The following is a 21,630-nucleotide window of genomic DNA, read 5'->3' as shown; positions in this document are numbered from 1 at the left end:
TGGTGGAGTGCTGCCATTGCACCCTTGAGTACAGCTACTTAATGTGCATGGCTGTAGTAAATGTCCACCAGCTGCGTGTAAGCATTTTGTAGACTGCATAAAGGAGTTCACACAATGCCTAAATGCAATGTACAGTGATGGGCGTTCTGATTGCAGTTGGTAAGTCATTCCACCACTAGGTGGCAAGCGATTCATAACTTCTTGAACTTCATGTACAACAAACTTTAACTTATTTATAATTGGTCAGGGATGATTTTATCAGCGGCCAACACCGCTGATAAAATTCAAGCTGGGATAGGCTCCAGCACCCCGAGGAGGTTGGTGGACCCAGGAACAAGATAAGCAAAGATGAAAAGCTATGATGATTTATCTGCTGTGTGATTAGTGTATACTAGCAATGAATGCAAACAATTATTGTTTTCACAAAATGAATGGTCTATATCTGTTTTTATGTTTAGAATACATCTAAACATCAAGATACTCTCATAAAACATAATAAAAAGTCATCTTATGTGTTCTTAGTCATAATGGAAGTAAGCAGCTGGGGATGGGGTTGACATTCAGCTGTAACTTGGACTCATAAACAGCCAGAAATGTCAGTTTTCATGTTCACCAAATTTTGCCTTCAGAATATTTCAGCAAGTCCAGTAATAACCAAAAATGCCTTTGTGAAAAAAATGTTTTATTCTTGCACTTGTATAAGCACTATGGATGCATGTAAAATGTGGATGTGAGCTGTCTTGTCATACTGAACTTTTCTAAGTCGTTTTGTATACGAGCTTCTGCCAAATGGCAGTGACATACCACGGGATCTAGAACCAGACCTCCCAGGATTCCTTCATTTTACAAACATACTTTATGCAAACACACAGCATACTGAAAAAAAACGAGAAAGTCAACCCTGTGCTGTTTGTTGTAGAGACAAATGTATTAACGTCATATTTAACAGAAGGAAAAATATGTTTAAAAAATAAGAGTGAAAGGAACTGCATTGTGTGATTTTGTGAGGGAAATCTGAACATGTATTTTGGAATTAAATAAACAGCGTCGCTGTCCTCACTTGACATGGCTTTGTCTATTGAATGAACACCCTAACAAACTGTCATCCTTGCCTGACGAATTGGTTGTGTGCTCAATACTTCTCCTGGGGGGTGTTCCATGAAGTAGGATTCCTGCATTTGCTGGATTACTGCACTAAGTAAAACCCGGAACACTGCCAAATCTGGAACATGGATTTACGTAAAAATAGCTGTTTCGGGTATTCCTGAACGCAGTTATCCAGCGAACTCAGTAATCCTGCTTCGTGAAACATGGTATACACCTGTCAGGCTCTACAAGTTCTAAATCGCTTAATTTACCAGATGTAGCAAGCTGGATATTACTGGAAAGCACCTAAAGAGGCAAATATCAGGTGTAGATTATTACCAAAAATGTAATAACTAGAAAAGAAAGAAGAATTTTGTGCAATTCATAACTACATTGGCGTGAACCCGAATATCATCTGCTGATGTCTACACAACTCTGTCTTTTTGTGTTTACCTATTTATGCAGGAATTTAATAATATTTAACAACACCGTTACGCAGTGATTTTCGCCCAAAAAAAGATACCAGGGTAGTTTTAAGGCAACTTGGTCCATAGCGTCCCCTACTGACCGCTTACAGCCTTTTGCTACTTGCGTACGACCCGCGACGGTAGCCAGCGACTCCGCGCTTTCCCGTCATGCAGCGGCTCAGTTAAAGAAAGATGGCGGAGGGAGGAGCGGCTGATCTGGGGGTTCAGCGGGGAGAAATCGCGGCGCTGTTGAAAACTCAGCTACGGAAGGAGGACACTTGGTAAGGGGTAGCCAAGAAGTGTGTGCGGTCTTGTGGGCTTTGATCCACGGCATTGTCGGGCTGTCAGTCGGAGGGGAAAGTGACACACGGGCCATTTTTAATTCCGTTAGCCATAACTGGCTAGCCAGCAGCAAGTCATCAAGCTATGCAGACACCTAACGACGAATGTCTACACACTATGCCGCTAGCTGTAAATGCTTTTAATCAATTATCAAAAATCGGCGACATGTTTAGTCCTTCTAGAGTTTATTATTCGGGTTATTACTACTGGACTTTATTATTTGGGTTCACTCTGAAGTGATAAGTGATCACTAGGATTGATGTGTGGACTGGTTAATTTAGCACATCTAGGTAAACCGGTGATATAAACTTGGTCTGTGTGAACCACGGCGTCTCATTTGGAGGGGTGCTCAGGGCAAAGGAAACCCTAGGAAGTGTCCCTTTCATACGGGCATACCATGTCAGTGATCAACAAAACCCCGTTCATCGGGCCACCGTTTGCTTTGGATACCTGAGAAGTTTCGCTGCTTGCATTAAGTTAATACTGCAGAACTTGGTCAGCTAGCTTGACAGCAACAGGGTATTTAGTCATATCTATAAATTTCATAAACAATGTGTGAATCACCCCTTTAAATTCGTTAACTGAAACAAATTTTGTGATTGGAGAGTGAGACACGAAAATTTACTGTGTTTTCTAAATCCCTCGAGGGCAAATTTTTCTCGAGCATTCTGTCCAAATGCACGGAATTTTCTGGAAGAGGTCGGCATGCTATCTTCAGAAACTGAGAACCAATGTTTAGTGTTTTACCTTTGCTAAGTCAGCGCTGGCTCATAAATATTGCTCGGGAATATTCGCTGGCAGTGTTCAACCACTGACTTGCTGTTTCCTGTAGTGACAAGTTCTGTTTATGAAGGGTGTGTGCTTGCATGCAAATCAAAATTTATTGTCGAAAGATAAGGTATCAGGTGAATAGCATATTAAGGGGTGGTTGAGTGCAGTTGTGTGACTTGATTTTATACGGGAACTAGAGGTTTGAATCGGTGGCATTTGGGTTCAGGCATTGCTGATAAAGGCCTATTGAACTGGTCAGGCTGACTCCGTACATATCCACATAAAAGTGTTTTCCAAGCGGACAATCTGCTCCTGTGTCCTACCTTTCCTGTCGATCTCGTGGCTGTTTGGTGATAAATGCAGTGGCATCAGAGAGTTTTATTGCTTCTGTCAGCTGTTCAGAGAAGCTGTTTGTGCATGTGTTTGTGTGCGTCTGATTGCGAGTGTGTGTGTGTGTGCGCGCGCGCTTGTGCGGGTATGTACATATGCCGAATTAATGTACGTGTGTGCGTGCCCAAGCTTACGACCAGGAATGCTCTATTTGGGAGATTTAGCGTCTAATAATTATATTAGTCAGTATTTCATAATTAAACACGAGAAATCAAGAAGAATCGCTTCGCTGCGTTGGGTAGACTTAAAGGGGAAGTTCTGTGATGACTGATTGTAATGCACTTTTTAACAATGCTAATTTTAATGGCCTTTTCCCTCTGCTGGCAGAGCTGCTAGTGTTTATAAGTGTATTCTGAATTATTTTATATAGTTGTAGTTCTCTCTAGACTGTGACTGTCTAGCCAGATCCCAGCCCATTCGCTATGTGCCAAATAAAGATAGCCAGTGGCTGTTAATGGGGAACTGTGGTTTTGCGGGTACAATTAGAGCAGAGGTTGCATACCCCCTTACACAGGTGACTGATCATTTTTCATCATCAGTCAGATAATTTTATTGTTCCGAAATTGTACTGTTCAGCTTCTCTTTGACTTCTATAGTTATCGTCATTAGTAGCTGGTACCTAGGCAACACTATTGCAACCACAAGTTAAATGACTACGGTTTCAGTTGTATTTATTGTGTTTTTGTTGTTCTTGTTTTTTGCAGGTACTTGGTGGACAGTCGCTGGTTCAAACAGTGGAAAAAATATGTTGGCTTTGACAGCTGGGACAAATATCAAATGGGAGAGCAGAATGTCTACCCAGGCCCAGTGGACAACTCTGGACTCCTCAAAGGTAAAAATAAAAGATGAAAAATAAATAAAAGTGCATCTGAGCTTTGACATTGACGTTATTAAATAAATATAAACACTTAATATTATATTTACATAATATGCCATCAGATATTGCCAGTTCTCTTCAATTAGGATATTTGGTGAGCTGTGAAATTGTTTGTGTTTGTGTATCACAAAAGTGTGCACATTTGTTGACGTTATTTAAAATTGTGGACACGTGTTCTTTGTTCTCCACATTCACACTTGCAGAATATTGGGGAATATATGGCTAAGATACGCAATGTGCAGGTTTTGTTGGATAGCCTTTATTGCATGCTGTGCTGAAAGCTAATGCGGTAGTTAACAGAGTGGTATATAATTTTTAAGTGTTCTCAGTGAGTGAAACTAATTTTTCTAAATTGAATTTATCGTTTAATCTCCCTAACATGATCTGATGAAGGAAACTGTTTTTCCTGCTGATGGATTATTCAGATCATTGACACGCTTGTTATTTTAGGAAAATTAATGGAAACAGTTCGAGGCCAATGATCTGTTTAAAGGGAAGTCTGACACGGGTAATACTGGTATCAACTGTGTTTTAGAGGGATGTAATACCAGTGTCAAGCCTACTCCACATGTTGCTGTTAAACGTCAGTCAGCACTAGCATTCACTGTTCTCTCTTCTGTGTGCAGAGGATGATGTTTTGGCCCTTAAGGAGCACCTGATTGACGAGCTGGACTACATCCTGCTTCCTGCGGAGGGGTGGAATAAACTCATCAGCTGGTACGGGCTGATAGACAACCAGGAGCCAATCGCACGCAAGGTAATGTAGGGTCAATCCTGAGTCCTGAACAGCAAATATAATGCAAACGAATGCCACAGTTATTCTGTAGAATGTCCGATTGATCTGGGTTTGGAATTGACCCCTGTGGTTAATCTGGGTTTGTAATCAGTTGGACCACGGCAGTTCATCTGAGGTTTGGAATCAGAGCATTGGAATCAGAGCTCTGCAGTTAATATGGATTTGGAACACTGTAGTGCAGTTTTCGGTCACACTGTCACTGAGTCTTGGAAATGTGGGTGCCGTTTAAGCCTGGTGTCCAAATGAACGCGTTGTTACAATGCCCTTATTTAAACCTTAATGTAGAAAGGCTGAGCTGAAGCTAGCTAACCTGGCTTAGACTGGAAGAGTGACTTGCTTTTTTTCAGAATGTGCCAGTACCAGTGCCTGAATCACCAGTCCCTCATTAGACTCTGCTATGGTATCAGAAAACTATTTGGGTACAGGGCCCTAATTACAGCCGATTGGGTCAGTGCCGATACGGCTCAGTCCTTTTGCTTGTGAATATCCCTTCTAACAAGAAAGGTTATGATTAAAGGAATGAAAATACTTGTTGAATGAAACCCATCTGTGCAGACATGCTTCAGCTGAATAGTCATGAACAAAAAGTTCTTTGGTTTTTTTTCCTGATGATTAAAAACAACCTCTTCTCTATGAATTGAAAAGAAACACTCAGTGACGCCATTTGTAATTTTAATGGTTTTAATAAAACTAAAAGTTACAAATTTTCTTTTTTAATGTGTTGTCATGCAAATTAAACTTGAATCAAAAATACGTTTTCTGATTTTTCATTAGTCACTCCTCTCTGTATCAATAGAGGGCGCTCTTCTGTGTGGATGGATTTCATATAGAGTAGACTAACCAGCTTTTCATTCTGCTGAATATGTTCTTTTTCTTTACTTCATTCTTTTCATGTGGTCATGTCATGATTTTTTAAATTTGATTTCACACTGTTCCCGTGCAGTTGAAATGCAACCCGAAGCCGTATGATTTCTATTTAATGTCATTTTTTTTTGCCGATTCATCCAGTCAGGGCAACATGGCGACCGCAGTGGCTTCCCTGTGTCTTAATCAGTCCTCCCCCTTTTGCCATGTATGCTTGGGGAGGGTGTCGGGTGGCAGCTGCTTCTATTTTCGACCGGGCTGTGGAAGTCACAGATGTCGCAAGGGGCGATGGACCGGGCCAACATGCAGGAGGTTCTCTGCTCTTTCCTACTTTCGGGGGGTTCGCCTACGTGCTTCGGGGCGAAAGCCGGGGTTCCCGTTCGCCGTTCCGTTCCCGGGCCGCGGTTGTTTTCGGGGGTTCTCGCGGGTTCGGCGCGGGAAGGGGTCCGGTGACCTTGTTTTAGGAGAGAGGAACGCCGGCTCAGACGGAAACGGAGCGGATCGAGTGGAGGGGGGGTCCGGCGCTGGGGGCTTCTGTGGAGTGGCGAGTGTTCTCGCACCGCACGCGTTCTGTCCTTTCTGTCGCACGCCTGTGTGAAGCAGCTGGTCTGTGTGAAGCAGCTGGTCCCCCCGTGCGGGGAACGTCCCCCCCCCCCCCTTCCTTGCCACAGCGGCGGTATTCGCGGGGTCTTCGTACAGTAGTGGCGGGGGGTCCGGTAGCGGCCGGGCCGTTGTGAAATAAATAGGGACGCTTCCCCCTTCAGCTGTTGCTAGGCTGCCGTGCTAAATTAAGGCCTGCATGACTTGCTGTATCAGCCCGACGGCGAGCGGGCGGAGAGAGGAACTTACCGCCAGGTTCTGAGGCTCCGAACGCGAGACATACCGCGGACGCGAACGCTCGAGACGCACCGTCGCTAGCAGGTGGCATTCTTTTCCGTCTTCTTTTTCTGAACTGGAGGTCGAACGCTTCTGCCTTTTCCCATGGTCAGTAGTTTGTTAAGTGTGACTGTGCTAAGCCGGCGGTGCATGTGGTCTTGGTGTTGACCAGTGACCTGTTTTGAATTGACTGAATTGAAAATGAATTGACCCCCAACTCTGGTACACTGTCATAGGTCTGCTAGGTGCCCTGTTCTTCGTTTTTCCCCCAAAACATGTGCTAGCGTACCTGTTCAGTTTGGTTGCTGGTGGCTCAGCAGGGCCTGTTTGAGCTAGCGTATCTGTTTGGTTTGGTTCTTGGTGGTTGAGCAGGTCCTGTCAGGGCTAGCATACCTGGTCTGTTTGGTTACAGGTGGATGAGCAGGGCCTGTTTGGGCTAGCGTACCTGATCTCTTTGGTTACAGGTTATTGAGCGGAGCTTGTTTGGTGCTAGCGTACCTGTTCTCTTTGGTTGCAGGTGATCGAGCAGGGCATGTTCGTGAAGCACTGTAAGGTGGAAGTGTATCTCACTGAGCTCAAGCTGTGCGAGAACAGAAACATGGAGAACCTGGTCACCAGACGCTTCAGCAAGGCGGACACCATAGGTAAGGCCCTCCCCCTCTTACCTGTGTGAGCTTTTTAAACGCATGGACGGATGGGAAGTTGTGTGATGATTATTGTTCTTCTGCTTGTTCCCATCTAGACACCATAGAAAAAGAGATGAGGAAGTTGTTCAGTATTCCGGATGAGAAGGAGACCAGGCTGTGGAACAGGTACATGAGCAACACCTTTGAGCCGCTCAACAAACCTGACAGCACCGTACAGGACGCCGGCCTCTATCAAGGACAGGTAAACCACACACCTGCGCAGACAAGGCTAATGTCACATATCACAGGATACGGCAAAACAGGATTTATCTCAGCAAGCAAATAACCCTCAACATGCTGCTCAGATAATTAGCTCTGAACAGCTGGGCCTTTTATGAACAATGTGAATACAACATGAGAGCTGATCTAGGGTCAGTTTTGTTTTTAGCACTGCATTTATGAACTTAGGATATGGGCATGAAAACTGTTCCTAGATCAGCTCGATAATCCTGTTTTAATACAGGCCCTGATTATGGATCAGTTTTGCCTTTTAGCTTGTAATGGAGGTAGTTAGGATGTTGTCGGAAGAAAACTAATCTTGATCAATGTTCCTAATCTGAGATGCCGTGTGAATGTGATCCCTGGTCTTCAGGAGGGTTTGGACTCTCTCGGTTCTGCTCAGGTGAAGCCCAGATTTTTTGAGGAAGTGCGGTTAGTTCAGCTGCTGCTGATGGTCTCACTTGGGTCCTCTCTCCGGTTGTTTTCTGTTATCCTCCACTCCTGTATGTCGCTGGTGGTGTGTGTTTAAAATTCTCTGAGATTTTCTAACGATGCTGTTACGGCACCGGACTGTACAGCAGAATTGTGTTTGGATGGCATGGAGTCACACAGTGGATTCATTCTTTCAGTGTTCTTCCATCTCACGTTTCCCAGTTATGGTATGTCACCGGCACGTGGAGAGCAAAAGCACAGACTACCTATTCTATTTGGAGGATTTCACTGCATTCACCTGCTTTATGAGTGAATATGGATTTAGAAACCACACTTTTCATTGTCTACCTTCTGTCTACTGGAAGTTTATTTATTTATTTATTTATTTTTCATATTGATATTTTTGGATTGATATTTTTTCATGCTCAGCCTGTTGCATTTCGAGTTTTCCTGTGTTTGAGTGTTCCTGTGGACGGCTAAACCACGCCTGGTTCTGTTACACATTCCCCGGCCCGTTCAGTGGTTCACATGACATTGTAATAACTGTGTAATTACATTGGATTGACATCTTAAGCGCATATTGTTACATGATAGTCAACAGCTTATATATAGTGTAGTGGGACTTGCATAGACCGGAAAGTTTAGAGTTTGGACAAAAACAGCCTCAGTAAAGGCTAATGTGTTTGCATGTTAATTCCGCACTTTCCTGGATTGCGTGAGTTAAATTTGTACTTGTTGTTATGTAATAAGTTGCAAAGGTCTGTGTTTGGAATGCAGGGTATAGTAAAAGGATTGGAAAAATGAAATGTCTTCCTTTCAGTTATGCCTGGCTCCATGTGTAGCCTGTTTATTGAAAATAGTGGCATTCAGGGTTTAGTCTTCAAAGCAGCTGTCCTGTCCTCTGCCTCTCCATTGTCATGGTGCCCCGTTGCTTAGCGACAAATGCAGTTCTGTGTGTTCCGGTGGGCTATACCTGACTATCATGCCTTTGATACAGTGAACTTTGTTGACTGGGCTGGTATCTGTCATGTCAGACTCCTGTGAATGAGGCTGGAAATTAGCTGCAACTGCAAATGAACCTGTCACATGGTCTGTTGCGCATCACCTGTCACATGATATGGGTGTATGTGATGGCTGGCAGTTGCCTTCTCCTCAGCTGGCACCCTGTTGCTTTTGGCATGGCAGGTCAGGTCACGTGAGGGACCTCTTTGCGGCCAGTTGGGGTACTGCATATAGCTCGCCACAGTAGCCACTGTTTAATCATCACTTTTTATGTCAGCAATACATAATAAGAACTTCATACTCTTTTCAACACAATGATATTTGTTTTGTAGGGCTATTAATTGAATTTTATCAGTCAATATTTGTGTTGTGTTATACCTTACAAAGTTGATAAACATGTAGGTGTAAAAAACCATCTCTGTCATAATGGCTGCTCAAATGTTGTATTTGCTATTACTGCTAGTGTAGCTAGCTACCTAGCTAAACCAGAGTTAGCTGGCTGGTGTCAAAATATGGCAAGATTCTCTCCCATAGCTGGTTATAAATCATCATGAACCAGCCAACCAATCAACATCGCGTAGCCTCTATGCTCGTGGAAATGGTTTGAAAATAAGATAATTTCATAAGCACTGATTGTATGTCAGCATATAATTACGTATTCTGCCCATTGCGGTCAACTGTAGGAAGAGCCCCGAGTATGTGGTTAGCATGTAGTAATATCTGTTGTCATATAATCTAATAATGTAGCAAAGGGTCATGGGCTAGGAAAATATTCATGTGCGCAGTGTTGAACGCGGCTGAGTTGCGTTCCGTCCCTGTATAAAAGTGACCCAGCTTTGTCCGTCCCACAGGTGTGGGAAAATGTGGGCGGAGCATTGATGAAATGATGGTTCTCCTTTCAGGTTCTTGTAATAGAGCAAAAAAATGAGGACGGAACGTGGCCCAGAGGCTCCTCCACACCCAAGTGAGTGTGACTGCGACTCAGCTGAGGCTGACTGTGACCGTGACTGACTGTTGGAGTGACTGCCTCTCTCTCCTCACAGACTAGTTTTGGTTTTTTGTTTAGGTGGTGGCCCCTTTGTTGTTTGTTCTTTTCTGTTGTGCACGATACAGCGGTGCTTCAACACGTTCTCCACACATCCACTCACCAGCACTGTTATGATACTGACTTTGACTCTCCTCACTTATCTTTTCTGTTTTTGTACATTTAGGCTGTTCTTTTCAAATTTCAACTTGTCTTCCAAATGCCTCGGTGTGCATTTGTCACGGCCATTGGGCTTGACATTGTTTTGACTGTGACTGTTGTTCTTGGTTGACTGATTGATAGATTGACTGACTGACTGACTGTGAATGACTGATTGACGCTTTGATTGTGACTGAATGTAACTGACTGGCTTTGCTGTAGTGAAATCTAACTTCACTGTTGGGTGGTGGTGGTGAGGATGTCAGAACTGTTCTTATCTACGCATTGTGTGTATAGCTTTGCACTGATGAGTGACTTCATATCTTGGGCCCTCTCCTTTGAAATGGACTCCCTTCTATGTTTGATTCACTGGTGGTGGTAGAGCTGGTCAGGGAGAGGTTGTGTGTGTGTGTGTGCATGAGTAGTATTGTCTATGTGTGTGCGCTTTCGTGTGTGCTAGAGTGTGTAGCACCTGTTTAAGCTGCCAAATTTTTCTGAACAATATGGACACTTCTAACTGTCACAGCAAGGTCAGGTGACCCCTTAATTACCTGACTTTCGTAACTGCTCTTTAGTTTCTGATCTGCTGTTTTTGTGTTGACAAGGTTTAATTTGTGAATCGACTCTCGTCCGTAAATCAAACTTTTGAGTCCTTTTTTCTCTCTCTCCTTCTTTTCTAATGGGTGAAACTATTTTTTTTTTTATCTTCCAAGGTCATCAAGCACTTCCAATCTTTCAGCTTTGCCAAAGACCTCCCCTTCTTCTCTCACAAACAATTATAACAGCTTCAGCAACAGAAAGTAAGAGTTGGGTTGGTGTGTGTGGGGTGTTAGGGGGTGTGGTTTGGGAATGACTTGCGGGGCTTGTTGTAATCAGAGACACATGATTCATTCGCCTTGCTGGATGGGTTCTCTGGGTTCTCCAGGCTCTCTCTTCCAGTTCTTGCTCTGATGTTTTTGACTGTCTCACTGCTGTCAGCAGTACACACCTGCATGATGGAATGGGTATAGTCCATGTGCTGCTCACTCCAGTGATGTGGTGTAGGCCATTATGTTTTTAACGTGGTTGCACTGTAGTGGCTGTGAATCATCCCTGAACCATGTCTTCTGGGATGTGTTGCATGTTAGCATGAGTGTCGAAATGTCATTATAACTACTGTCATAATGTTACTGTGATTCCATGGATCTGTACTGAATGTAAATCAGTAAGGAAATGTTCTTTCCCAGATGTGATCCCCCCCCCCAGTCTCCTTCTCTGTCCCTCTGTCTCACTCTCTTGCTCTCCCCCATCTCATTCTCTCTCCTGCTCATTCACTCTCTTTTTCTCCCCCCATCTCCCTCTCTCTATCCCCCCAGTGTATGCTGCAGTGCTGGCTGTGTCCTTCAGACCGTACTGCTTTATGCACCCCCCCTCCCAACCCACCTCAAACTGCAGTGTGGAGAAAGGGGGGATGTCAGTGTGTCCCAGTGCTCCAATATTGCTTTCTTCCCATTAACTTTTCCTGTATTCAGTTTCTGAGAAATTGGATACTGAAGACAAAATAATTATCTAAACTCATCTAAATTATCGTTTTTAATTAATACCCTCATATCTATTCTGAAAAAATGATTCTGCAGAAATAAAATAAACATTCCATGTATTACAATATGAATAATATATGACATGTAAGACATGGAGAGGTAATCTCCGTTCTCACAGTGCTGGGAGGCATTAATGGCGATAATGGAGTCGTGGAACGCCGGCAGCGCGCGTTCCATCCCGCTACATTCTGCAGATTCAGACTCCCCCCTCCCGCCGCTATAAATAGAACCCACGATGCACTGGGGCGGTGATGTCATACAGGCCCCTCGGAACTTCTCTGCCTCTCCTGTACCCTCCCCTCTCCTCTCCTCTCCTCTCCTCATCTCTTCTCTCCTTTTTCTCATCTGTCGTTTTTTGTTGTGGGAAGCTGGGGGGGTTTGCGGGAGTGGGGGTGCGATGGCACCGCGAGGGGGGGGGTTCTGAAATGAGATGCTGTCGGTGGTGTGCCACAGAGTGTCTAGACTTGCAGGGGAGTGTAGAGAGTGCCGACCCGGGCGAGCAATGGTACAGACTCTTTGCACTGTCATCCGAGGTCCGGTTCTCAATATAGCTCCTTATCGTACTGTGAAATTGTTCTGCTTGTTTTTCCTTGTTTTTATTTTTTATTATAAGTGGGTTGCCAGTTGTGTTTCCTGTTTTTAGTATTTTTTGTGAGGTTGTTATTGTGCTGATTTTGTTTTTATTGTGACGCTTTTCCGTGCATGTTCGCATCCTGTTTTAATGAGTTTCTGTACTTCAGTTCTTGGCTTGTGTTCCACCGCTGCTCGTAATTATGGGGGAAAACCTCTTAATCAATTTGTGTGTTTATAATGTTGAGAACATTCTGTATGTGTGTGTAGGTTTCTGATGTTTGTTTCTGTTTGTGTGCGTGTGTGCACGTCCGTGTGTGTGTGTGTGTTGTGGGGACGGTCCTGCTGTGAACTCGCTGTCCTGTCTCCTCTCTCTCTCTGTCTGAAGTGTGAAGAACTCCAGTTACTGCCTGTCGGCCTGCCCCGGGTACAGCAGCTATGAGCGGGGAGAGCCGGGCAGTCGCAGCGAGACTCCTGGCCTCTGTGGGCTCTGCAACCTGGGGAACACCTGCTTTATGAACTCTGCCGTGCAGGTCTGCTTATAATGCACCACGCACACACACACACCCACACACACACACACAAACACGCACACACCCACACACAAACACGCACACACCCACACACAAACACACACACACCCACACACACAAACACGCACACACACACACAAACACGCACACACCCACACACAAACACACACACACACCCACACACACAAACACGCACACACCCACACACAAACACGCAACCACACACACAAACATACACTCACTCACACACACACACAGACACACACACACACACACACAAACACGCAACCACACACACAAACATACATACACTCACACACACACACACACAGACACACACACACACACACAAACACGCAACCACACGCACAAACATTCCAGGCTTAGGGCACAGCTAGTGTAGTGAGGAAATGTTAGCAGAACCCGTCTCCGCTCCTGGCGATTCTCTGAATCAGAAGAAACAGGAAAATGGCGCAAAGTGCTCTTATCTTTATTTGTTCAATTTGTATATGTGTTTAGTAGCAAAGGGCGTGTCACATTCATGTTGTGAGGCACAAGCACAGTTTGTGTGCACACGTTGTGTGGTCACAGGAACATGCATAGGGCCCTTTGTGTTTTTAACCCGTTTCCTCTTCTTCCCTCCTTTTCGACATTCCACCTTTCATTTCACGTTCCGTAAAACACAGGCCAGTATCTCCAGCCTCGGTTTCCTTTTCTCATCTGTTCTATTATTATTATTTCAACGCAGTGTTTAAGCAATGTCCCTCCTCTCACGGAATACTTCCTGAGAGACAAATACCAGGAGGAGCTGAACGTGGACAACCCCCTGGGCATGAGGGGGGAGATCGCCAAGGCCTACGCCGAGCTGACCAAGCAGGTGTGGTCCGGGAAGTACAGCTACGTCACGCCCAGGTCCTTCAAGGTGATTCTGAGATTCTGCGTTTTCGAGCTGCGCCTGCTCGTGCCAAGATCTGATCTGATTGCGTCTCGTGATTATTTGTGCCGGTTTCTGTATCTGAGTCGCACCCAGGCATTTCAAGGTGATTCAGAGGTTCTGTGTTTTCGAGCGGCGTCTGTTCGTGCCAAGATCCGATTAAGATCTTATCTGATTGTGACTTGTGATTATTTGTGTCTGTTTCTGTGTCTGCGTGTCTGTCGGTGTAAATCATTTTGTCTGTGTATGCATGTGTGTACTGTTTGTATGTGTCAGTTTGTTTGCGTGTGTGTCTGTGTGCATGTTGTTGTGGGGAGCCTTAGCGTGTTTGTGGAATATGTTAGCCAAGACTAGCCTCAGTGGCCAGAGTGTGACACGGGTGAGTTTGCTTATGTGCATCTTGCTGAATGGGCATCTCTCTCCCTCTCTCCCTCCCTCCCTCTCCCTCCCTCTGTCCCGTGCAGACGCAGGTGGGCCGTTTCGCCCCCCAGTTTTCGGGGTACCAGCAGCAGGACTCCCAGGAGCTGCTGGCGTTCCTGCTGGATGGGCTGCACGAGGACCTGAACCGGATCAGGCAGAAGCCCTACATCCTGCTCAAAGACGCCGACGGCCGGCCCGACAAGGTATCAGGTACCCTAACCCCCCATCTCCCCACGTCCCCCTGTCACCCCCCTCCAACAGCCACCCACAGCAGCTTTTATTCTGCTAGCTCACCTGCTCCAGGCTGGTTTGTGACAGAGCAGTCTCTATCTGGTTTGTGACTGAGTGGTCTCTGTGGACAGAGCAGTCTCTCTCTGGTTTGTGACTGAGTGGTCTCTGTGGACAGAGCAGTCTCTATCTGGTTTGTGACAGAGCGGTCTCTGTGGACAGAGCAGTCTCTATCTGGTTTGTGACTGAGTGGTCTCTGTGGACAGAGCAGTCTCTATCTGGTTTGTGACACTGTGGTCTCTATCTAGTTTGTGAGAGGGTTGTCTATCTGATCTCTCTGGTCTCCAATGGCAGGTGGTAGCGGAGGAAGCTTGGGAGAATCACATAAAGAGGAACGATTCCATCATCGTGGACATCTTCCACGGCCTCTTCAAATCCACCCTGGTCTGCCCCGTCTGCGCCAAAGTCTCTGTGACCTTTGACCCCTTCTGCTACCTGACCCTCCCCCTGCCCATGAAGAAGGAGCGCACTGTGGAGGTCTGCCTGGTGTGGATGGACCCCCTGGCCAGACCCACACAGGTACAGTCCCAGACTGCTCTCCTGGGGGATTGTGGGGCATGTAGTCTGTCTGTAGTTTCTTCAGTGGTGGGGAATGTGGTGATGACAGGATAGAGATAAGTATAACCTGTGTGTACTTGTGTGTGTTAATTCTACACTTTTAGTTTTTTATTTTAATTTTACATTTTTACGTGGCACTCCACAAAGCATTGCCTATTGGGACAGTAAAGTCAATCTCTCTCACTCTCTCTCCCCCCCTCTGTCTCTCTCTCTCTCTGTCTCTCTCAGTACAAACTGACCGTGCCCAAAGTTGGGGGCATCTCTGACCTCTGCGCCTCCCTCTCTGCTCTATCAGGGGTACCTGCCGACAAGGTAAAAACGGGAAGCTGTTGAAACTCATTCGCTTTCGAATGCAAGGGCAGTTGAACATGTTTTCAATTGAGATTCAATTCAGTATGCATTATTGGCATGAAATACAGGTAGTACATATTGCCAAAGGAAACAAGAAAAATACAAAACTAGTAGTATAACGATGGAAGTAGAAATACAACATGAACAACCATTACTAATTAATACAATTACAATTAGGTTTAAAATAGAATAAAATGATAATAATAATGTAATTTTGATAGTGTAAAGTATAAAATAATGAACAAGAGTCACACATCTCCGTTCTTTTTATCCTATTGTATTAAAATTTGTTCTTTCTGTCTCTCTCTGTCTCTCCACGCAGATGATTGTGACGGACGTGTACAATCACCGGTTTCACCGAATATTCGCCACCAACGAGAACCTGAGCAGCATCATGGAGCGGGACGACATTTACGTGTAAGAATCTGGGGGGGGGGGGGCGTTCTCTTCCTGGGGTACACGATTGCGGTCAGACTGGTGTTTTTGCGGTCGTCCCGCGGTGCGCTTACGGTCCCGTTCTCCCGACCGCGCAGGTTTGAGGTGGAGGCGACCCGCCCGGAGGATTCGGACCAGGCGGTGGTCCCGGTCCACCTGAGGGAGAAGTACAAGCAGTCGGGGTTCAACAACACCAGCACCCCTCTTTTCGGCGTCCCCTTCCTCATCAGCGTCCCCCGAAGACTCAGCAGGAACAAGCTCTACAACCTGCTGCTGCTGCGCATGAGGTACCGCCCCCGCCCCGCTCTGATTGGACCCCTCACCATGCATTCTGATTGGATGGTACCACCCATCTGTCTTTAACATGGGTTTTGATTGGATGAGTGAGCTGGTTAGTAGTCTTCTGGGGTTTGCATGCACCTTGAAGATCTCCAGAAACATAAAGTGTACTTTCTGCTTCCAGCCGGTACATCCGCATGGCTGATGAAGTCAAAGAGGAGGAAGAGGAGGAGGTAGTGTCGCACGTCCTGAAAGTCAATGGCATCAATGGCAACGCCAACACCAATGGAGTCCTAGAGGAGGGCAATCCCAGTGAGTCTTGTGTTCTCCCATGCCCCCTCCTGCACCACCACATCCCACTCCTTCTGGCCCCGTCTTGCCCCTCCTTGCCCCACCACGCTCTGCCCTGCCTCGTCCCCATCAGGCCCTCTCCTGTTTAATCTAGTCAAATACATACTTTAGATACTAATCTCTTGTTATTCTGGTAAAATTTGAAAACAATCCTGTAGATCTCTGACAATTTTCAGCTCAACATTGTTTAAGCAATTAATCACAGTGACATTCAGGAATTTCACTGTGGCTAAAGGGCATTTCAGACGCAAGTCCCAAATCCGGGTTTTTTGTGTCTGTTCACTGATTGGCTGCCACCTGTGCCAGGTGAGATGGAGACGGACGATCAGGACGAGGAGTCCAGTCAAGACCAGGAGCTGCCTTCCGAGAACGACAACAGCCAATCGGAGGGGTCGGTGGGCGGGGACAACGACCTGGCGAATGGCGTTGGCCCGGAGCAGACGAGCGAGAGCCAGTCGGTGGCGAAGCACAGAGAAAGGCTTTTCACATTCCACTTTAACAACATGGGCAGGACCGACTCCATCCAGGACGAGCCCGAAATCATCCAGTTTGATGAGGCGCACCTTCGACTCAGTGGTGAGTACGACGGGGCCGCTCGCGGTCCTGTCGATCAGTGTCTCCGGAACTTTCTGGATGGGTAATCATTTCCTTTATACCGGGTTGTCTACAACCCTGGTCCTGGAGAGTTGCGGCATCTGCTGGGTTTTGTTCTTACTGCGCACTTAATTGATCAGTTACAGTTCTGTATTATACAGTTACCTCTCCTGGTTTTTTGGGTCTCAACTGGTTGTTGATTTCTAAGGTGAAAATAGCAACCAGCAGATCCCATTGGCTTTCTGGAACCGGGATTGCAGACCCCTAATAATGTGCCTTTGTGTGTAATTTCTTCATAAGTCTTATATTACTTTCCTTTGAACAGAAAGGTCTTATATCTCCTTGGACTGGGAACCGGATATAAAGAAGAAGTACTTTGATGAACGTTTAGCAGAGGTAAAGCTGATCGTAAACACGTGATTGGCCAAAGTTATTGTCACTCACCTGTACTGTCCAGTCCTGTTAAATGCACAGTGCTCCAGGCCGATTTACCATTGTGCATGCAACAGAGTGTGAGTTACGTCAGTGTTAACCAAAATACTTCCAGCATTTGTGCAATTAAAGAATAAGACATTGTGCAGTATTATAATGTAGGGAATTCTATTTCTTTGTTTGTGTGTGTGCTTGTGCGTGTGCGTGTGTGTGTGTGCGTGTGTGTGTGTGTGTGTGGATTTTAAAGGATTTTGAGAAGCACGAGAGCATGGAGTACAAGCCACAGAAGAAGGCCTTTTTCCAGCTGCAGGACTGCATCCAGCTCTTCACCACCAAGGAGAAGCTGGGAGCGGAGGACCCTTGGTGAGGATAGCGAGTCGTTGACATCGCACGCTGTCGGAGAACGACGTGCCCTCCCGCTCCATAGAGGGGCTCGTTCTTAAATAAAGTCTCAGCGGTGTTTGTTATGTTAACTTGAAAAAATGTGTATTCTCAGACTTTTATTTATGAAGCCGTTACTTACATTACAGTTCAATTTGCAACATTGCAGGTACTGTCCAAGCTGTAAGGAGCACCAGCAGGCCTTTAAGAAGCTGGACCTGTGGTCGCTGCCGCCGGTGCTGGTAGTGCATCTGAAGCGCTTCTCCTACAGCCGCTACATGAGGGACAAACTGGATTTCCTGGTGGACTTCCCCCTCAGGTACTCAAAACCGGTGTGACTCAACACTGACTCAACAGCGGCGTGACTCAACCCTGACTCAACACCAGATAGGCCAGTGTTTAGGCAGTGTTAAGCCAAACTCAACATTGACTCAACATCATACTTTAGACATGTCTTAGTCTCTTCCCTATTCTTCTGCAGGAATTTAAACTTGTCTGAGTCTCTTCCCTTTTCTCCTGCAGGGATTTAGACATGTCTGAGTTCCTGATAAACCCCAACACCGGCCCCTGCACCTACGACCTCATCGCTGTGTCCAATCACTACGGCGGGTTGGGAGGCGGTCACTGTAAGGAAAAAAAACCCTTCTGTTTACACGTCTATTTAGCCAAAACACTTTGCTCATATATATACTCAATATACTCTAGTAAAACATTAAAATATATTATCTAATTATTGAAACACTTCACAATATATGTGGAAGTATACTCATTATTGCTATTTTCAGATATTACATTACGCTTCTGTGAAATATATTTATCATTATATTTTTGAAAAAGTGCATGTTTACAGTATATTTGAGTATGTTCCATTTCAAAGCTAGCTTTGCCTTCTTTTCTACTGGAACACTTGGCCTTGGAAGATAAGAACATTCATGTCCGTTATTGTGCTTATGGATCATAGTGTTTAAGTCCATTTTCTATCAAGGTTAATATGCTCATGTTTGGTTTTCAGATACAGCATTTGCTAAGAACAAAGACAATGACAAATGGTACTACTTTGATGACAGCAGTGTGTCACCGGCTAGTGAAGATCAAATCGTGGTGAGCTGGTCTGACCTTTTCCCTGTCCAATTCATTTTTACACATAAATTTGGTGTAATTCTAAAATAATTATTTCTATGAGCGTTGTTGGCACAGAAAATCTCTTGCATCTAACATAGATTGGGATTTCAAAGAAGTGCAAAAACTTGTCACTTTTTAGTGCCAGACTGTGAACAGAGTGGTGATTGGATGGATTTATTGTAATGAATGGGGGCAGTAATTGGGTGGATGCATTTCAGTAAACAGGGCTATGATTGGGTGTATTTATTTCAGTAAGCAAGCCTTCATTTGGGTGGGTATAATGTGAACAACAGGGTCAGTGATTGGGTGTATTTATTTCAGTAAGCAGGCCTGTGATTGGTTGTAATTTCAATAAGCTGGGCTGTGATTGGGCGTAATTTCAGTAAGCAGGTCTGGGATTGGGTGTATGTGTTATTGTGTGCTTGTTGCTGCTGGCTCTGTGAGTAACTTCCCCTCTCTGGTCTAGTCCAAGGCGGCATACGTGCTGTTTTACCAGCGCCGGGACACCTTCAGCGGCACAGGCTACTTCCCCCTGGACCGGGAGACCCTGGAGGCCAGCACCGAGAAGGGAGCGTCCAATCAGAGCGAGGAAGACGAGGAGAACAACAGCGAGAATGAGAACGAGAACGAGAACGAGGAAGATGGCGATGACGAAGAGGATGACGACGACAGCGAGGAGAAGGAGCCCGACCATGATGTCACGATGAACGCTCACTGAGCTGGGAGGGGGAGGAGCTATCTTAACACGCACTACAGAGGAGCACAAACCCTGAGTCAGACGGGCTGCAGTCTGCGCGCATTCACACACACACACACTCAGGAAGGAGGGGCGTGTTACGGAGACTTCACAGGGAAGGAAGGAGGGCCGTGATATTGAGACTTCACAGGGAAGGAAGGAAGGGTGTGTTCTTGAGACTTCACAGGGACAGAAGGGGGGGTGTGTTCTTGAAACTTCACAGGGAAGGAAGGGTGTTTTCTTCAGACTTCACAGGGAAGGAAGGGTGTGTTCTTGAGACTTCACAGGGACAGAAGGGGGGGTGTATTATTGAAACTTCACAGGGAAGGAAGGCTGTTTTATTGAGACTTCACAGGGACAGAAGGGGGGGTGTGTTATTGAGACTTCACAGGGAAGGAAGAGCATTTTCTGCAGACTTCACAGGGAAGGCCCAAAATGAGGAACTGCTCAGCCCTCAGGGCTCTTGTGCTTTAGCCCCGTTTGTTTTTCAGTGGTCAGAACGCACAGGCGCGCCTTTGTGTTTCCAGAAAACCACTTCCTGCTCCTGTGCCCAGCTCGGGTCTGCTGACGATGGCGAACGGATTCGCTCGCACACGCACGCGTTGTAAGCAGGCGGCACCCGCGCACGCTACGCGCATGACCCTGTTTATCCAGAAGAGCGTCGGCGAGCCGCGCCGCGGACGGTTCTCCTTTTGCCAACGTTTGGTTTGCGTTCCTTTGAGCAAAGCGTTTTTTTTGCATATTAATCTTGATTAAACTCTGCTTTGTAAATACCTCGAGTCAGGCCAGCGCAGTTTGTGGGTTCACAGCTAAGACGCTGCGCAAAAACTAGTGCCACATACGCCAGCGTTCTTACAACCACCCAGAGGTTCTTCACATTGAAATAATAAGACTTCATGAACTGCGTTCTGACTACGGAGGGGAATGTATCTGCTGTGTCTGCTCCTTTCAAGGAAAGAATGCTTTTAACCTTGGAACAGCCACGATTATTTTGAATGCTGCTCTATTTTAGAAATTGTAGACATGCGTAAATTCATAAAAGCTTTGCACACACGTCCTCTTAGCCACGCCAAACTGTCTTAACCACACAGGCTCCAGGCTTTAGAGTTTGGTTTCTCTTCTCACCTTTGTGCTTCACGCGGTAAACGCAGATTCTTTTTTTTTTGAGATTTTGAATATTGGGTGATGTTTTCGGTTTTTTTAAAAATGTCCAAATAGTAAAAAATCACCACAGCCTTACTGTAATCTGAAGTCCTGCTAATTTCTCGCTTTCTCATGTCACTGTCAGCCTGCGTCGCTGTGGGGGGGTTGTCTGCCGGCCACATTCGGCCTTTCGCCTCAGTGGACTCCGAACTAACTGGGCCAGAATGTCCACAGAACACAGAAATGTCAAGAGATTGAGATTGACGCTTTAACTGTTGCCTCCCGTTCATAATTGTAGGCATAGAAATGCAGTTTTTGTTTTATTTTTGGTTGAATGTGGGGATGTACTGGCACATCATTGCCTTTAAGTGGCGCTATGCAAAGAAGCAGGGAAATGCTGCTTATGGTGACTTATAAGCAGGAACATGAAGTGGTCTGTTGCTTTTGGGGGGGTTGGGCGGGGGGGGGGGGGGGGGTAGAGTGTAATATTAATTTGTGTGAGAGACAGTAAATTGAATAGAAGCTATACATACTGTATATAAGAGGTCACTCTGTGAGTGTACATATGGTAAATTATTTATATGTTAGCATGACAAAAATGGTGAAATATATTTAAAACTGAGAGAAGAGGGAATGTGTATATGACATGGCGTTGCTCTGTCACTCAGGACTCCCACCAGTGCTCAGTGGGGTATTCAGTATTTTAATGATGCTCTTGGATTTAGACTTTTTTTTTTGTAAGATTAATATTTGTATCCTGCATGATTGGGACTGGGGTGGGGGGTGGGCGGGGTCTGGTTTCATATTTGGCTGCACTTGAGTTCACGTGGATTTACATTTGAAATGTGCATGTTTATTTGTACACAAATTTAAATAAAGTTATGCAAAGCCATAGTCTTAGTACATAATTTTATTTCTTTTCTATTATCTTG

At 45.6% G+C, this 21,630-nt stretch overlaps 1 protein-coding gene across 6 annotated transcripts; it reads left to right on the top strand.

Annotated features, from left to right (window-relative positions):
* The first annotated feature begins 1,687 nt into the window (after nucleotides 1-1,687).
* On the top strand, nucleotides 1,688-21,497 carry LOC118232356 (ubiquitin carboxyl-terminal hydrolase 15-like). 6 transcript variants are annotated; one of them, XM_035427280.1, is made up of 22 exons: nucleotides 1,688-1,834; nucleotides 3,761-3,888; nucleotides 4,560-4,690; nucleotides 6,987-7,113; nucleotides 7,212-7,357; nucleotides 9,711-9,772; nucleotides 10,705-10,791; nucleotides 12,530-12,674; nucleotides 13,423-13,596; nucleotides 14,073-14,231; nucleotides 14,611-14,835; nucleotides 15,103-15,186; nucleotides 15,548-15,642; nucleotides 15,759-15,947; nucleotides 16,124-16,251; nucleotides 16,597-16,866; nucleotides 17,210-17,280; nucleotides 17,564-17,679; nucleotides 17,867-18,016; nucleotides 18,220-18,323; nucleotides 18,710-18,798; nucleotides 19,286-21,497. In XM_035427280.1, exons 1-22 carry the CDS (start codon nucleotides 1,746-1,748, stop codon nucleotides 19,535-19,537), a joined length of 3,021 nt encoding a protein of 1,006 aa, XP_035283171.1. In that variant the 5' UTR covers nucleotides 1,688-1,745; the 3' UTR covers nucleotides 19,538-21,497. The 6 variants fall into 6 exon arrangements, 5 of the variants coding, with proteins under 5 accessions (XP_035283171.1, XP_035283172.1, XP_035283174.1 ...); XM_035427281.1 differs by lacking the exon at nucleotides 10,705-10,791; XM_035427282.1 differs by lacking the exons at nucleotides 1,688-1,834; nucleotides 3,761-3,888; nucleotides 4,560-4,690 and adding an exon at nucleotides 5,462-5,905.
* The last annotated feature ends 133 nt before the right edge of the window (nucleotides 21,498-21,630 follow it).

The sequence above is a fragment of the Anguilla anguilla genome, chromosome 7, assembly GCF_013347855.1.
Source record: "Anguilla anguilla isolate fAngAng1 chromosome 7, fAngAng1.pri, whole genome shotgun sequence".
NCBI lineage: Eukaryota > Metazoa > Chordata > Actinopteri > Anguilliformes > Anguillidae > Anguilla > Anguilla anguilla.
Note: the sequence above shows the minus strand (reverse complement) of the source record. Positions and strands in the feature narration are given on the sequence as shown.

What these genes read in the sequence shown, in the direction of transcription:
- LOC118232356 (XM_035427280.1), top strand. Translation starts at nt 1,746, where the DNA reads ATGGCGGAGGGAGGAGCGGCTGATCTGGGGGTTCAGCGGGGAGAAATC. An exon ending in AGAGGCTCCTCCACACCCAA is followed by an intron (nt 9,773 to 10,704) that starts GTGAGTGTGACT and finishes TTATCTTCCAAG; the next exon opens with GTCATCAAGCACTTCCAATC. An exon ending in CAGGGGTACCTGCCGACAAG is followed by an intron (nt 15,187 to 15,547) that starts GTAAAAACGGGA and finishes CTCTCCACGCAG; the next exon opens with ATGATTGTGACGGACGTGTA.